The following is a 16,809-nucleotide window of genomic DNA, read 5'->3' on the forward strand; positions in this document are numbered from 1 at the left end:
CTCTTCCTGTTTCTGGGATCTCGGCGCCTGATTCGGTTCGTCCGGTGCTGCTGCTGTTCGCTTTGTGCGCAGGCGGCGAAGGTTCTCATGGTCGGGGCTGGAGGCATCGGGTGCGAGCTCCTCAAGACCCTCGCCCTCTCCGGCTTCAGCGACATACACGTCGTAAGTTTGTTATCTACCACATGCCCCCTTGCTTCCGCGCCCTCTGTTGACACCGTGCCTAGGTTTAGTTCGAATCTAGCTCTTCACATTAGCTGTTGTCGGCGGCACCGCGGTGGATTGCTGGTGCGTCTATGTGTCGGTAGCGGGATCTGTGATGGTGTTAGCGTTGACTTGAAGCTGAAACGTAGATGCATAAACTGCTTGGGCCGCTACTCTATCCAAGGTTTTCCTCTAGGCTGTGCTTACCTGCATATGCGCTTGCTTGATTGTATTGATTTTAGGGCGCTGGTACTGCCTTCTTAGATTGTGCATTAGGAATTTGATAACACACCTTTGTTTGGCTTTGGCAAAATGGTACACCCTTGTTGTCACTGACATGTGGTGTCAGGGGCCACCTGCCAATGTCACAAAGTGTGTCATTTGTGTCAAAGTTACAAACAAAGGTGTGTTGTTGTGTCAAAAAAAATCATTGTGCATTGGGCGAGCCCAGTTGGCTCACGTTTTTGTACTGTTATGAAAGGTGATATCTTCACAGTAGTTCCTTGAGGTTGATGTACCTTGTATGCAAAATAGTCTTTAAATAGACACGGAGTAATCCTTGTTCAGGCAACTAAAGTTATACAAATCAATTTGCTTGACACACTTCTGAAATGGTTCATCTTGTTGCTTTTCTTATGCAGATTGACTTGGACACCATTGAGGTCAGCAATCTTAACAGACAGTTTTTGTTTCGGAAGAGTCATGTGGGACAGTCAAAAGCCCATGTAAGTATATTTTCTACATGAACATATGATGGTATAGTTATCTTGGGGACTTCTTCATAATTGATGCCTGCTTATGATGTTTCCACCATTGATTTTGTCAGGTTGCTCGTGATGCTATTCTGAAATTTAGGCCAAATATCAATATAAAGTCACACCATGCAAATGTTAAGGATGCCCAGTTCAACGTTGACTTTTTCAAGCAGTTTAATGTAGTTTTGAATGGCCTTGATAACTTGGATGCTAGACGACATGTGAATCGCCTCTGCCTTGCTGCTGAAGTTCCTTTGGTTGAAAGTGGGACCACTGGGTTTCTTGGACAGGTGAGTGGACCAAATATCATGTTTTTTTTTCTCTTTATATCTTTGCATCTCCCTTGTAACTAGTGCCTGTGGGTATTCATATGTTTGTCTTTTGCTCGTAGTTCTCCTGTTACAAGGTATTCCATGATATTTGATTGTTGGCCAGTGTGCTAACCATTGGTGGTCCCTTCTCATTTTGTTAGTAAGATAGCAGTAATATTTACCCCAGGTGTACAACCTTCCACTTGAGATGGCCATTGTGTACACTCTGATAACATGGCTAAATGTTTGGTCTGGACCTTTGCACAATTACGTTAGGACACATGCGGAAATGCATTGTCATTTCTAAACTCAGCCTTCCTGGTGTAGATAAGCTCAATGTATAACAGAAAGTAGGCATCTGCCCACTCTCTTCCATAAGAGCTGCTTATGCATGCTTTTAAAAAAATGACGTATTTAGAAATCCTATATACAACCCGCAGCATGTAGTGCTGGTATTTATGCTATATTTTGTGTATGCTTTGCATATGGTTGACATTTGTTTGGTAGTTGTGTACATATCATTGCATTTCATAATTGACTTGAAGCTGAAAAATTGACCATCAAGAGCCGAATAAGTGACATAATCTGTAAACTTGTACATCAAATAGTTGTGCCACGAGCATACAATATGAGTCGGCATTTGATTCATGCACATCAATTGTCAAAACCCAAGTGTTACTTTGATATAAATGCATACCATTTAGTGGCCAGGCCTAAACTGCTTGGTATAAAATGAGTTTTCTGTTTTTGTCTGTACCTCACTGTTGTTTTTACCATCCTCGTTACTTGTAGCACATCTGTCAACTGTGAAAGCAATGGTCACTGAACTAATCAAGGAGTCTGGCTCTCTGCTGAATAGGTCAAGTTAATGCTTTACTAAAAGCAATTGTCATTCTATTTTGCAGGTTACTGTTCATGTCAAGGGTAAAACAGAGTGCTATGAATGCCAACCTAAGCCTATCCCAAAGTCATATCCAGTCTGCACAATTACAAGCACCCCATCAAAGGTTCCTCTTTTTGCCGCTGCATGCTGATTATTTTCATGTCTGCATTTCTTATCATGATACTCCCTCCGTCCCAAAATTCTTGTCTTAGATTTGTCTAAATACGGATGTATCTAGTTACGTTTTAGTGTTAGATACATCCGTATCTAGACAAATCTAAGACAAGAATTTTGGGACGGAGGGAGTATTAGTTAAGTTCTGCTATTTCTTCTGAAGCTAAGTATTATGTTGGTTTGTATGGTCTTAATATGCATAGTTTTGTTTAATGTGGGAAGGAATATTTCTTATATAAATAGTCAGTATTCTTTTGTATTAAATTATTAATGGCTTCATACCCCTGTAACCCAGTTTATATCTAGAAATAAGCTTATTTATTCGGCCTTTGTTTCTTGGATTAGTTCTGATGAAACCTTGCAAGAAAAGTCATTTAAACTCGATGCTTTTTGACCTAGTTGCCTAATATTGTACTCCCTCCGTCTCAAACAGATGTATCTAGCACTGAAATACATCTAGATACATCCATTTCAACGACAGGTAATTCCGGATGTGAATGCTGCATATCTTGGAATCCTCAAAATGCGAGTTTAATGCACAGAGGATACATTCTAAATTTCTAACAAACATTCATTTGCTTGCTTTTGGTAATCACAGTTGTCACGTAATTAGTATTTGAAGTATCAACACTTTTTACTTGGTAAATTTGGTAATATTTTTTGAAACACACAATGAGCTTTAATGGCATTATTTAATTTCCTTTTTGCAGTTTGTGCACTGCATTGTTTGGGCAAAGGAGCTTCTTTTTGCTAAGCTATTTGGTGATAAGAACCAAGATAATGACCTTAATGTGCATTCAAAAGATGGCAGCAGTTCAAAATTAGATGTATTTGAAAGGGATATTGATGAAGATCTTGATCAGTATGCTCAGAGGATTTATGATCATGTATTTGGTTATAATATCGAAGTTGCCTTAGAGAATGAAGAAACCTGGAAGAATCGGAGAAGACCAAATCCAGTATACATTAGAGACACATTACCTGAAGCAGTAAAGCAAAATGGTAGCTCACGGGACTGCAGTAATGATCATGAAGAGCCTTCTGCTATGGCATCTTTAGGTCTTACAAATCCTCAAGAGATATGGACTCTGGCTGAAAATTCAAGAGTGCTTTTGGAGGCTTTTAAATTGTTTTTTGAGAAAAGAGAGAAGGTCTGTATGTGTTATGTTCAAGTTCTGTAACTTTTAAGAAATGATTTTCTTGTATATGATTCATTTTTTCTGATCTCAGGAAATAGGGAACTTGGTTTTTGACAAGGATGACCAGTTAGCAGTTGAGTTTGTTACTGCTGCGGCTAATATCAGAGCTCACTCTTTTGGTATACCACTACATAGCGTATTTGAAGCTAAAGGTGTTGCTGGAAACATAGTTCATGCTGTGGCAACAACAAATGCTATAATAGCTGGTCTTATTGTTATCGAAGCAATCAAAGTTCTCAGGGATGATTACAAGAACTACAGGTGACTATACTTAATTTGTTATCTCACATTGTTTTTGCCTATGTTTCTTCCTGATGTTGTTACAGTTCGGTGTACCTCTTTTCTGAATATGGTACTCCCTCCGTCCCATAATATAACAGCGTTTTTGACACCGCACTAGTGTAAAAATGCTCTTATATTATGGGACGGAGGGAGTAGTTTGAAAAGAGTGCTGCGATTGCCACTTTTCCGGCACCCCTTTTTACATGGTATCATATGTTCTTCATGCGTTTCTGTGCCCATCTCACCGGCAATACAGTAAATACTACTTAATTTTTTGAAATGTTACAGAATGACGTATTGTCTTGAACATCCTACAAAGAAGTTGCTCCTGATGCCTGTAGAACCTTTTGAACCTAATGAATCATGCTATGTCTGCTCTGAGGTATTTTGCACTGTCTAAGATGTCTCGGTTCTTACATGTTATTCCTGTCTTTTGTATTTATATCTGACATGAAACTAAAACTGAATGCATCAGACCCCTCTTCTGCTGGATGTTAACACTAAGGTCACAAAGCTTAAGGAGGTTATCGACAAGATTATAAAAAGCAAACTTGGAATGAACCTACCGTTGGTAATGATTGGCTCTACACTTGTTTTTGAGGATGGCGATGGCTTAGAGGAAGACGAGGCTGCAAACTATGCTTTAAACCTTGAGAAGGTACTATCCTCATAGACTCGTAATGTTTCCTGTTCAAGGCAAGGGCCAATGCACTCCCATGTCATTTGTCCCCTCTCTAATTTGTGGCCCTTTTGTTTCTACATTGTCGATTACAATATATTTGTTGCCAGCTTAGTGTTGATCAACTGTTACAGGTCTTGGCTGAACTGCCAGCTCCAGTTATTAATGGTACAAAGCTTACTGTTGAGGATTTCCAGCAGGAGTTGTCATGCAGCATTAACATCAAGCACAGGTTCATATTTGTATTTTCCTAGTATTAATGCCAGTGATGTCTTTTAAAAACTATATACCTTAGCTGGATGTTTGCAACAACAACAACAACAACAACAACAACAAAGCCTTTAGTCCCAAGCAAGTTGGGGTAGGCTAGAGGTGAAACCCATAAGATCTCGCAACCAACTCATGGCTCTGGCACATGGATAGCAAGCTTCCATGCACCCCTGTCCATAGCTAGCTCTTCGGTGATACCCCAATCCTTCAGGTCTCTCTTAACGAACTCCTCCCATGTCAAATTCGGTCTACCCCGCCTTCTCTTGACATTCTCCGCACGCTTTAGCCATCCGCTATGCACTGGAGCTTCTGGAGGCCTGCGCTGGATATGCCCAAACCATCTCAGACGATGTTGGACAAGCTTCTCTTCAATTGGTGCTACCCCAACTCTATCTTGTATATCATCATTCCGGACTCTATCCTTCCTCGTGTGGCCATACATCCATCTCAACATACGCATCTCCGCCACACCTAATTGTTGAACATGTCGCCTTTTAGTCGGCCAACACTCAGCGCCATACAACATTGCGGGTCGAACCGCCGTCCTGTAGAACTTGCCTTTTAGCTTTTGTGGCACTCTCTTGTCACAGAGAATGCCAGAAGCTTGGCGCCACTTCATCCATCCGGCTTTGATCCGATGGTTCACATCTTCATCAATACCCCCATCCTCCTGCAGCATTGACCCCAAATACCGAAAGGTGTCCTTCCGAGGTACCACCTGACCATCAAGGCTAACCTCCTCCTCCTCACACCTAGAAGTACTGAAACCGCACATCATGTACTCGGTTTTAGTCCTACTAAGCCTAAACCCTTTCGATTCCAAGGTTTGTCTCCATAACTCTAACTTCCTATTTACCCCCACCCGACTATCGTCAACTAGCACCACATCATCCGCAAAGAGCATACACCATGGGATATCTCCTTGTATATCCCTTGTGACCTCATCCATCACCAATGCAAAAAGATAAGGGCTCAAAGCTGACCCCTGATGCAGTCCTATCTTAATCGGGAAGTCATCAGTGTCGACATCACTTGTTCGAACACTTGTCACAACATTATCGTACATGTCCTTGATGAGGGTAATGTACTTTGCTGGGACTTTGTGTTTCTCCAAGGCCCACCACATGACATTCCGCGGTATCTTATCATAGGCCTTCTCCAAGTCAATGAACACCATATGCAAGTCCTTCTTTTGCTCCCTATATCTCTCCATAAGCTGTCGTACCAAGAAAATGGCTTCCATGGTCGACCTCCCAGGCATGAAACCAAACTGGTTTTTGGTCACGCTTGTCATTCTTCTTAAGCGGTGCTCAATGACTCTCTCCCATAGCTTCATTGTATGGCTCATCAGCTTAATTCCACGATAATTAGTACAACTCTGAACATCCCCCTTGTTCTTGAAGATTGGTACTAATATACTCCGTCTCCATTCTTCTGGCATCTTGTTTGCCCGAAAAATGAGATTGAAAAGCCTGGTTAGCCATACTATCGCTATGTCCCCGAGACCTTTCCACACCTCAATGGGGATACAATCCGGGCCCATCGCCTTGCCTCCCTTCATCCTTTTTAAAGCCTCCTTGACCTCAGACTCCTGGATTCGACGCACAAAACGCATGCTGGTCTCATCAAAAGAGTCGTCCAGTTCAATGGTAGAGCTTTCATTCTCCCCATTGAACAGCTTGTCGAAGTACTCCCGCCATCTATGCTTAATCTCCTCGTCCTTCACCAAGAGTTGGCCTGCTCCGTCCTTGATGCATTTGACTTGGCCAATATCCCTCGTCTTCCTCTCTCGGATCTTGGCCATCTTATAGATGTCCCTTTCGCCTTCCTTCGTGCCTAACCGTAGGTAGAGGTCCTCATACGCTCGACCCCTTGCTTCACCAACAGCTCGCTTTGCGGCCTTCTTCGCCATCTTGTACTTCTCTATGTTGTGTGCACTCCTATCCAGGTATAGGTGTCTAAAGCAATCTTTCTTCTCTTTAATCGCCTTCTGGACATCATCATTCCACCACCAGGTATCCTTATCTTCGCTTCTCCTTCCCCTGGACACTCCAAACTCCTCTGAGGCCACCTTACGAATGCAAGTCGCCATCTTCATCCACACATTGTCCGCATCCCCTCCTTCCTCCCAAGGGCCCTCCTTAATGACCCTCTCCTTGAACGCCTGAGCTACCTCCCCCTTGAGCTTCCACCACTTCGTTCTAGCGACTTTAGCCCGCTTATCCCGCTGGACACGAATCCGAAAGCGGAAGTCAGCAACCACCAGCTTATGCTGGGGTACAACACTCTCTCCAGGTATCACCTTACAGTCTAGGCACGCACGCCTATGTTCCCTTCTCGAGAGGATGAAATTAATCTGGCTAGAGTGTTGGCCACTACTAAAAGTCACCAGATGTGATTCTCTCTTTCTAAAGAGGGTGTTGGCTACAATCATGTTGTAGGCTAGAGCAAAGCTTAAGACATCTTCTCCTTCTTGATTCCTGATGCCATAGCCAAAGCCCCCATGCGTTGTATATAAAATTATTGGGTTTCCCTTGCCTTCCAACAGTCTTTATAAAATACATAGAACACCTTCATACATACAATTTGCTAATTAAAGTTGGCAGATGATTTCCCACTGTCCTAGAGTGGTAGCATGATGCTGAAACTGGTTGTTTTACAAAATGGTTTCACATACAAATTGGTTTTTTCATGTACAGTAATGTTCTTCACACATTCCATGCTTAATATCATACCTCATATACATGGATAGATTGCAGTGCTGTAGAGTCAGAATGTGACCTGAATACTTTGTTTCTGTCATATGTGTACTTTTTCAGTTAAGTACCTCTGTCAACGACCAGAGCTTAATTTCTTCTGTGATCCATGCAGGGAAGAGTTTGACGAGGAGAAAGAGCCTGACGGAATGGTTTTATCTGGATGGTCTGCTCCGGTGGAGAAACAGATTAATAGTAATGGGGAGAACAAATTGGCAGCTTCTTCATCCAGTGCACATGCCACTGATGACGCTGTTGAGGATCCATCTAAACCTGGGATGAAGCGCAAGCTGGATGAACTGTTGGAAACAAAGGAGAACTGTGACGCATCTAGTAGTGCTCAGGTTGTTGAAGACGACGAAGATTGTACGATTCTCGACGGGAACCCAGCGTTAATCAAGAAAAAGAGATTGCAATAGCAGTCGTTACTGTCTTGCTCGTCTAGAGATAATAGCTGTCATGGCTAACTCATTGTTCCAACGTAGCATCTTTGGTAACTTATCTATGTGGTGATGTTAGGCTGATGATGATATTGAGCTATCAGTGACTACCCCTGGGACATATTTTTGGCTTTAGATACTGCGCCATAGGAATGTAATTTGTAGTTGAGTTTGTAGGCACAGGAGCGACTAATGCCCCGCTGACAGTCAGCTGTAAGGGTGAAATTGTGTTTCTCTGCGAAGGAGAATGGACGATAATTTTTGCTCTTCTTTCTGTATCGTATTGGTAATGTTATCGGGTGAACGTCAGCTGGGAGGGTTTTTTCTTTCAATATGCGCCCAAAAACTGCCTTGTGTGCTAAAATTCGGGTTTTTTGGGTGCTGGACAGCTTCAGCAGGACCTGTAAAATAGCTCGTGTTAAAAAAGGTGAAAAAGGTTGGGTAAAAAAAGGTGAAAAAGGTTGGATACAAGTGAAAAAGCGCATGCATGCTGTAAATTTGGTTGGGGTGCTGGATTATGCGCACATCACAATTTGCATTGCGTGTTTTTGTGCGTCTGTTGGAGATGCTCTGAGGTCAAATGCTCTTGCTGGCTGTTTTAGTTGCTGGTGAGATCAAATGGTGGCAGTTTTCAAAAAAATATCTTCTTGGAAGAAAATGTTAATGTTGTTCCGAAGAAGTTGTCATCTCAGTTGGAAATGCCACCGGCCCACCTCCTCCTAGCTAACGTTCGCTAACTAAGAGGGTCCTATTTCGGTTATGTTTTGTTTCTTTTAACAGTTCTCTGGTAAAAAATCAAACAATATGCACTCAAATTGCCAAGATCTAGAGTTGATTCTAAGAAGAAAAACCTCTAAACTTGGTGAGAGCACGTCCGCTAGTTAGCGGCAGCAAATAACTGAACTACCATTTCAGCAACACATAGCCATTGCAACAAATGAATTCGTTGATGCTTCCATCTCAGCCAGCAAAACCAGACGAACAAGATGCTCCAAATCAACAGTCGAGTTCATCAGGACGCCAACAGAATGCCTCCAAGTAGAACAGCAGCCGCAACAAAATCACATCAACAGTTGAGGAACACAATCCATCCGCACAAGGAAACCTACAATTCTGTCGCCGTTTCGGGCAAATGCATACTAAAGAAATCGAACGGGGAAACAAAATCAATCAGTGCAGGAAAATCCGCGCTAATTTCCGGCCGCCGCCCGTCTTCCGGAGGCCTTCCAAGAACGCCGCCCCTCTGAAATGCGACGCGAGCGCGCAGAACGCGATCCCGAGCAGCAGCGCCGCGAGCCTCCGGAGCCCGCTCGTCCTCTTCCTCCTCCTCGCCCGCCCCCACACCGCCGCCCAGATGCCGAGCGCCTGGCCCAGGCCCGACGCGCGCCAGGCCTCCGCGAGGACGGCGAGCCTGTCGCCCAGGGCCAGAGAGAGGACGAGCAGCACCACGTCCTCGGCGGGCGCCTTCCGCCTCCCCCTTCGCCCGGGCCATCCGCCGCCGAGCGGGCGCGGGCGCGGGAGGAGTCGGCGGATGGAGGAGGAGACCAGTCGGCGGAGCGGCGGGGGTGGGAACGCGATGCGCTTGTGCTTCGCGCGGCGGCGGCGGCGGGAGCGGCCGATGCAGCTGATGGCGAAGGAGGCGGTGACGGCAAGGGCGAGCCGGAGGTGCCCGGCGGGTCCGGGGAGTTGCGGCGGGAGCATAGTGGTCCGCGGAGTTGAGCGGAGGTGGAGGGTGCTCGCGTCCTCGGATGTTCCCTTTTGATTTTGGAGGCTCCAAATAGGCGGAGGCGCAACGGCACGAGGATGACCTCTACCCGCATGACACGTGTGCTCTCCCCGCAAGTTGTAGAGGTAATTGCTCTGCTTTCTGTACACATTTACAGAGATTTGTATATGTGGTGTGCACACAGATAAAGATGAAGTAATGTGCATAGTATAAGCTCAAAATCATGTTAGTGCGTATAATGTTCAGAGGGTGGTCACAGGCAGAACCAATTGTTCTCCAACATTCCATCAGCTAACCCAATTATCCATAGCTCCGAAATTTCATCAACACAGTTACACTTTCTTCTTATCTATCATCAACAATGTTGTTTACAACATGAACAACAAATCAAAACCTTGTAAAATGGAATAATCAGTAATTTCAAAATCCGTATCAGAAATGCTATTACAACACACAACAGGATCAATGGGACAATGTTTTTATTTGACGGATGGCGTGGAGGCACAGCACCCTCTTTGACCTTTGTGCAACGCACATCTCTTCCTCCTTGCGATTGGCTGATTCTTGCAAGGTGAACCATCGGATGCTCGAGCTCCACAGACAGATGGCCATCCCGACCTTCCGGAACATGGTGCCGATGAAGCACCAGTGACCTCAATTCCTCCGTGCTCCTCGCATCTTTCCCTTCCTGTCACTGGTGCCAGTTTGCAGTACCCATTATCTGTCACTACTCCACATATGGCTGATGCGTCGTCGTTTGCTTCTCTCGTCTGACATCCTTGGCCTCTCAACGATGGTGCGCTGGCTGATTTCTGTGCTTTGAGTAGCTCAAACCACTTTCTTCCAACAGGCTCATCTTGGTGGAACTGAGATTCTGCATGGGAGGTTCCATATGCCTCATCTTCTGTAGGAGCTTCTCCGATTTTCATCTCCTTTGCTTCCAAGCTGTTCCTTTGCTGTGATGGCTCCTTTACATTTGTCGACAGATTTTTGGACTGGTCTGCATTGGTTTGCCATGCTTGATCTGGTTTACTTGGATTAGCAGTTTGTTGAGGTATGGATTCAACAGTTGGAATAGCAACTTGGCAAGTGGAGCTAGAAGAGGATACTTTGCGACTGTATGCGACTCTGACTCTTCTACCTTTGTGCAACTCACACCTTTTCCTTCCTTCCATTGGATCCTCCAGACAAGAAGAACCATCTTCTAGCATTACACCACAAACAGCTTCGGCTTCTCTTGTCGGCACAGTTTGCCGTTTAATAACATCGATCTTTTTCACCTTGTATCCTTCAGACTTTCTACGTGCTTGTTTATTACCAGCAGTATTGGTCTGAGGTGTGCATTTCCGGTGAATATCAATTGCCTCATTTAAACCGTCACCAGAGTTAACTAAACGAGGTCTGAAGCCGACAAACCTACGTACTCTTGGAAGCATATTTTTCATACTGCCAGATGAAATCTCAACAGACCCACTGCTGTTAATCTTTATACCTGCTTTCTCTCCAAACACCCTCTGTTTGAAGTGCTGAACTCTGCCAAGCAAAGATAATCTATGGCTTCCCTGTTCTAACTTGAGCAGTATTTCTTCGCGACGACACACACCATTCTGCAGTTTGTTCCATGCATAATCAAATACTCCCAGTAGCTGAGCTTCAGTCTTCTCAGCTGCTTTTTTGGAACCCATCTGTTTTTGCCCACAGTAACGAAGACATTAGGCACAATGGCAAGTATATTTTCAACATAATCACAATACAAACGGCTAGAGATAAAAAATGATCCGTTCTGTTTCTGTACAAGATACTAAGAAGCATTGTTTATGGATCTCCCTTCATGCATCACTTTCAACGGAAGATTTCACATACTCACTTTAAACCACTACTTACAAAATATGGCTAGGTAAATGCCGTACAAATAAATTTCCAAGAACAGTGTGCATGATTTAATTAGGTTCATGACCAACCAGGCAACCACATAATACATACATATTGTCAAGTATCAACTACAGTCCATTCAGTGCTGAAGGCAATATTGTGGAAACAGTTAAGACGAGACTGCACAATGACAAGTCTGCACCAAACAGCCAACATGTAAACTTTATAACTATAAAAACATTAGCAAGGGTTCAAAGGAAAGGACATATTAACACGACACTCTTATATGCACATTTGAACAGCATGAGCATGAGAATTTGAAGAAACTTCAAAAGGAAGTCTCCAAAACAATATCAACAGAGAACACCACCAAGTAACTACTTTGCAGGAGGCTATGATGCTGTTCTTGAAACCTAAAGGGCACGAGAACTTGCAGCCTTGATTGACATATTTTAATAACTCTCATAATAGATGCGTGCACTTGTTTATCATCAAACTATGAGGCATCATTGGTGTGTTAGTGCAGATTTTTGTATGACAGTTCAACAAACCCCTTCTCATCGTAAGAAGTGGGAAACAAGCATGAAAACACTTACCAGCGCACATCGAAACATCACGGAGTAACCTCTGGAGAAGACTTCCCTGAACAATCCAGGTCCTGCCGTGAGCGCGTTCATCTCAGCTTTACCGACAGCAGCCAACGGATTCCCGGTGTCCAGGTGTGACCCTGTCCGTCCGTACTGCTGGAGCCTCGCCCTGACACTATCGGCCTGCCCGAGGTACACCACCACGACGACGACTGATCGATTTCTGCCAGCCCTGACACCATCATAGGAAGGCCTTGCAACGCCCAGCTCGTAGAGACCAGGGAAGTTATCCGGGAGGTTGCGTGTGTGATACCTCTGGACCCCCTCCTTGCCGGCGGAGTGGTCCTCCCAGTCCGACGGCCCCACAAGAACCTACAAACGGGGGAATTCAGGAGCAAATCAAGCTATAATCAAGAACCCAAGATTTTCCAATCCGACCCTAGAATTTGAGGCGCGGGGTGGAAATCGCGTAGCAGTGCGGATGGAGGCCACGGGCCGGATCTCGTCAACTAAGCTCCCAATCAGGAAAGCTTGCAGCGGCTGCCGACAGTAGCAGACGGCAAGCAGGAGAGGAGGAGCACGCACGCACCTTCCATGGGGAGAAGAGGGAGTCGTGTTTGGTGCGGGGGCAGTCCTCCCGCTTCAGTCTGGCGGCGGCGACTGCAGGCATCGCTACGCCGCCTCTGCCTAGCGCACTCCCTGGTAGTGTCTGGCAGGTAGGCTCAGCGCCGCCGCCGGTCGCATCGCCGCCGAGAGAGGGGCTGTCGTCTTTCGAGAATCGTGGCCGATTTGGAATTTTGAACTTTATCGCTCGGCCGGGATCGGTCCAGCCGTTCACACAGATGCGGGTTAGAGCAACTCCAAGGCAGCGACCGTGTTTTGTACTCGTTTGAGTCGGCTGAGCGTACGTTTGTATTCGTTTTTTTTTTTTGATTGTGCGCGGAGACTAAAAACACCCAACATTAAGAAGTCCAAACTATAACTAACATTAAGAAGTCCAAACTATAACATAATTAAACATTAAAACTCCGGCCAAACGCCGATCAAAGTCTACTTAAACTTAATTGAACATTAAAAAAGGACATTGCCTTCCCGCGCGCTGCTCTAGGCGTCGTCGCCCTCCCCTGGGCTGGTGAGGTCGATGAGCTCCGGCGCCGGCACCGGGCCAACGCAGTGGAGGTCGATGAGCTCCGGCACCGGGCCAACGCAATGGAATGATGCCCCGCGCCGCATCCACCGATGGTTGCGGCGCCGGCTGGCGGGCGCGCTCCTCCGACGCCCTCTCCCGGCGCTCCTCCGCCTCTTCCTCCCGCGCCCAGCGGCGCTCAAGCTCCGTCTGACACTCACCGTTGGCGCGCTCCTCCACCAGCACGCGCGTCCTCCATTGTTGCAGGTATGGCGTCTCCTGCTCCGTCGTCGCGCCAAGCCCCATGGGAGGCACGCAGACCCATTCGCGGACCTGGACGGTCCACTGATACCGCACTGACTCAGGCTCCTCTGGAGGCGGCTTGACCTTGGGCTCGGGAAGCGCTAGAGGCGGCGGCTGTGGCGGGAGAAAGACGCAGTCGTCGGCCGCGGACAGTGCGACGACGTTCTCCAGGCCTTCTTAGTGCGCGTCCTCGTCACACCTGCTCTCCTCGAGAGCGCACTGCAATGCCGCCTCAAGCGCGGCCCGGTAGGCTGCTTCCTCTGGCTTGACCTCTGGCGGCGGCGGTGGGACGACGTGGTCGAGCTGCATGCCGTGGAGGCGTCCTGCTCGTGCTCCATGGCGAACCAGATCTCCCGGTTGGGGGAGTCGGCCGCATAAGCAGGGTGCCGCCGCTGCTCCGGTGTCCGCAACTCATGGTGCCTGCGCACCTCCTCGACGTGCGCACGCCATGACCGTGGCACCGTCGACACTGGGGTACGGTGCGGGTCCAGATGCCAACCATGCGGCAGGGTGACATCTGGATAGGGTAGCGCCTGCTGGTACTGCCAGTGCCACCTCGTGTAGTGCACTGGGATGTACATGCGCTCCCTTTCCCGCGGCGGCGCTCCGCAGCGAGGTGGTGGCGGCATCAGGGAAGAGCTGGCGGCGGGGTGAGCTTGCCCTTGCCCTTGCTAGAAAACCCCATGGTGGACATGCACAGACTAGACGAGCTAGGCAAGCTAGGGTTTGTGTCATCGGTGAGGGAGCAAGGATGGCTAGATGTGGACGGGGAAGAGAAGTGGATGAGGTCGGTCTCGCCGCACGCTTCCATTAAAAAGGACGACGATCGACAACTTCCACCCACTGCCAAGCGGGCCCGAGTTAGGTGTCCGCGTTTAATACCACCACATGCGGTGGTTGGGCGACAGACAAGTGGGGCCACACGGACACCGAGAGGACACGCACCTTGTCTGTTTTGTGTCCTCGTGGATGCAAACCAGGCGCAAATTTGGGCTTGAAATGCGTCCAGATAGACACTGAGCGAACGCTGCTTGGGTTTGGGTTCGGGCGTTGGGCCAACGATTTGGTCCATTTCGATCCAAACGAACACGCTCGGACAATTTGGGTCGGCCCATTAGAGTTGCTCTTAAAGCTCTATAACCGGACTTGACAATCCGACCCCGCGGGCACGTCCGGACACGTCTACGACAACGCCGAGCGGTCTCTTATGGTCTGCCGCACATGTTGGAAATATGCCCCAGAGGCAATAATAAATTGCTTATTATCATATTTCCCAGTTCATGATAAATGTTTATTATTCATGCTAGAATTATATTGACTGGAAACTTAAATATATTTGTGAATACATAAACTACACCGTGTCCTTAGTAAGCGTCTACTAGAGTACCTCGTTGATTAAAGATGGTTAATGTCATGGGTTTGTCACGGCAGATGCCCTAGTGAAAGGATTTAGGTGTGGAACCATCGCGACTAGGTTAGCTTGAAGGGGTTGAAGGGGACAAAGGACACAAAGAATTTACCCAGGTTCGGCCCCTCAAGGTGGAGGTAAAAGCCTATGTCCTGCTTCTAGTTGTATTGCTTGAGTTTCGATTACAAGGGAGCGAATACACTTGACCTAGTTCTCGATTGCTTGTTTCTTGAGTTAACCCGCCACTGGATCTCACCTTTATATACACAGCTTGAGACCCGGAGGCTTACAGAGTCCCGGCCGGCCTACATACCGTGGTCGGCTCGGTTTCTAACTAGCAATAACTTACAAGGCAAGTCATCATACGACGGTTCACAGGTTCGGGTCTTGGGCCTTTACCAGGCCTACCTCTATGAGCCGCCGTCTTCACACCTTGGGCCTCCTTAGGCATTCTTCATATTAAACCGTCAAAGGTGTAACCCGGCCCTTCCTGGGCGGGTCACACCTCAAAACTATATCTCCAACATTAGGCTCCAAGTTGACTTGAATTTGTTCATGTCAATCTTCAGTATTTTAACTTAACAAAACCGCACCAATGTCTAATTTTGTGCAAACCATTGTAACCCGTCATGATGTCTTATAACCCTCCATGACGTCATGTGCATTAATGTCGCACATGACCCAGGATATCTTAACAGATCTTTGTCTTTAATGGGCCTCCCGAAAATCGAGGCGCCCGCATCGTAAACATAATCATTTTGCCCCTCGATTTCCATGTGTGCCATCTTATCATCTGCTTATAAATAGGGACAGGGGCCCTCCTTTTCACTTTTACCCCTGCCTCTTCTTCTTTTTCCTCCCCACGACGACCAATGCCAACAGAGCTCCGCCACCGCCGTCCCCCGCCAGCGACTTCAGCACAGGCCGCTGCATCAACCTGACCGGACCAGATAACGGCGGCGCACCCCCGCTCTTCATTCAAGCATCCAGGTAAAGTTCTCCCTTTGACCCAGATTCATGCTGGATCATCCTTGTTCATAGGGTTCAGTGGAGTTCATTGCAGTTCCACCGCCACACTACTTTAATCAATCCAAGAATGACACTGAAAACTTGCATCAGTAGCTCGTAATATTCGTCTCGAATCATAAATGTATCCCTTCTTTCCGAGATTCAACCCTCAATATAGCAGTTCGTCCTCCATGTTTTAGGTTCAACAATTTCCACCTATTTTTCGAACTGTCGTAGATCCAAAATTATAAGCAGAACCTGCGAAACTTGTTTGTTCAACACTTGGCGAAATCTCACTCCACTCCAGATCTTTAGATAACTGCCTCGTCACTGTCGTAGGGGTGGCTTAAATGGTATTTTGTAACCCGCCAAATTCCCGCCGGCTTACTTATGAACTTTTTAACCGCCATCATTTATCTAAAGCTGATATTGCCTGACCGTGCCTTTTCGATTTTAATCATGCCATTCATCCTCTTTCATAGCAATCAATCCTTGCACATAACCAATTTTGCATAATAAAATTGCTTTCTTTAACCTTTGGGTGGCTTACCATCATGAATTTATCCCGCCAATATTTCCTTCTTAGGCCTTACGTGGTAAAAAATGACTAAGACTGTCACCTCGTGCAACTGGGTCGCTTTAACTTCACGAAGCAAACTCTTAATGAGTATGTTCAAACGGGCGTCTTAGCAGCCAAAAATGTCGTCCACTGGCGAGTTCCAGGGCTAGAAATTAGACCTCAACCAAAGGAAGGCGAAGTCATAATCTTTGCCGACCATATAAACCGGGGCTTCTCACCACCTTGGTCAAAATTCTTTCGCAATGTATT

The 16,809-nt window shown here is 46.6% G+C and overlaps 3 protein-coding genes across 3 annotated transcripts; 1 reads left to right on the plus strand and 2 right to left on the minus strand.

Moving 5' to 3' along the window:
* Positions 1-30: 30 nt before the first annotated feature.
* On the plus strand, positions 31-8,228 carry LOC119360802 (SUMO-activating enzyme subunit 2-like; the record flags this gene model as incomplete). Its single annotated transcript, XM_037626296.1, has 10 exons — positions 31-162; positions 843-926; positions 1,028-1,246; positions 2,173-2,274; positions 3,035-3,475; positions 3,555-3,784; positions 4,094-4,187; positions 4,281-4,463; positions 4,619-4,716; positions 7,626-8,228. Coding segments are annotated over 10 exons (1,887 nt in total), but the record flags the coding sequence as incomplete, so codon positions are not given.
* Positions 8,229-8,937: 709 nt separating this feature from the next.
* LOC119367581 lies at positions 8,938-9,704 on the minus strand. Its single transcript, XM_037633060.1, has one exon. It carries the CDS (start codon positions 9,649-9,651, stop codon positions 9,121-9,123), a length of 531 nt encoding a protein of 176 aa, XP_037488957.1. The 5' UTR covers positions 9,652-9,704; the 3' UTR covers positions 8,938-9,120.
* A 259-nt stretch (positions 9,705-9,963) lies between these two features.
* LOC119363160 (protein EFFECTOR OF TRANSCRIPTION 2-like) lies at positions 9,964-12,972 on the minus strand. The gene is made up of 3 exons (XM_037628471.1): positions 12,725-12,972; positions 12,145-12,507; positions 9,964-11,361 (listed from the first exon to the last, which is right to left on the minus strand). Exons 1-3 carry the CDS (start codon positions 12,803-12,805, stop codon positions 10,156-10,158), a joined length of 1,650 nt encoding a protein of 549 aa, XP_037484368.1. The 5' UTR covers positions 12,806-12,972; the 3' UTR covers positions 9,964-10,155.
* Positions 12,973-16,809: the final 3,837 nt, after the last annotated feature.

Source organism: Triticum dicoccoides, chromosome 2B (genome assembly GCF_002162155.2).
Source record: "Triticum dicoccoides isolate Atlit2015 ecotype Zavitan chromosome 2B, WEW_v2.0, whole genome shotgun sequence".
Classification (NCBI taxonomy): domain Eukaryota; kingdom Viridiplantae; phylum Streptophyta; class Magnoliopsida; order Poales; family Poaceae; genus Triticum; species Triticum dicoccoides.

What these genes read in the sequence shown, in the direction of transcription:
- LOC119363160 (XM_037628471.1), bottom strand. Translation starts at nt 12,805, where the DNA reads ATGCCTGCAGTCGCCGCCGCCAGACTGAAGCGGGAGGACTGCCCCCGC. An exon ending in CCCTCTTCTCCCCATGGAAG is followed by an intron (nt 12,508 to 12,724) that starts GTGCGTGCGTGC and finishes CCCCGTTTGTAG; the next exon opens with GTTCTTGTGGGGCCGTCGGA. An exon ending in TGATGTTTCGATGTGCGCTG is followed by an intron (nt 11,362 to 12,144) that starts GTAAGTGTTTTC and finishes GGGCAAAAACAG; the next exon opens with ATGGGTTCCAAAAAAGCAGC.
- LOC119367581 (XM_037633060.1), bottom strand. Translation starts at nt 9,651, where the DNA reads ATGCTCCCGCCGCAACTCCCCGGACCCGCCGGGCACCTCCGGCTCGCC.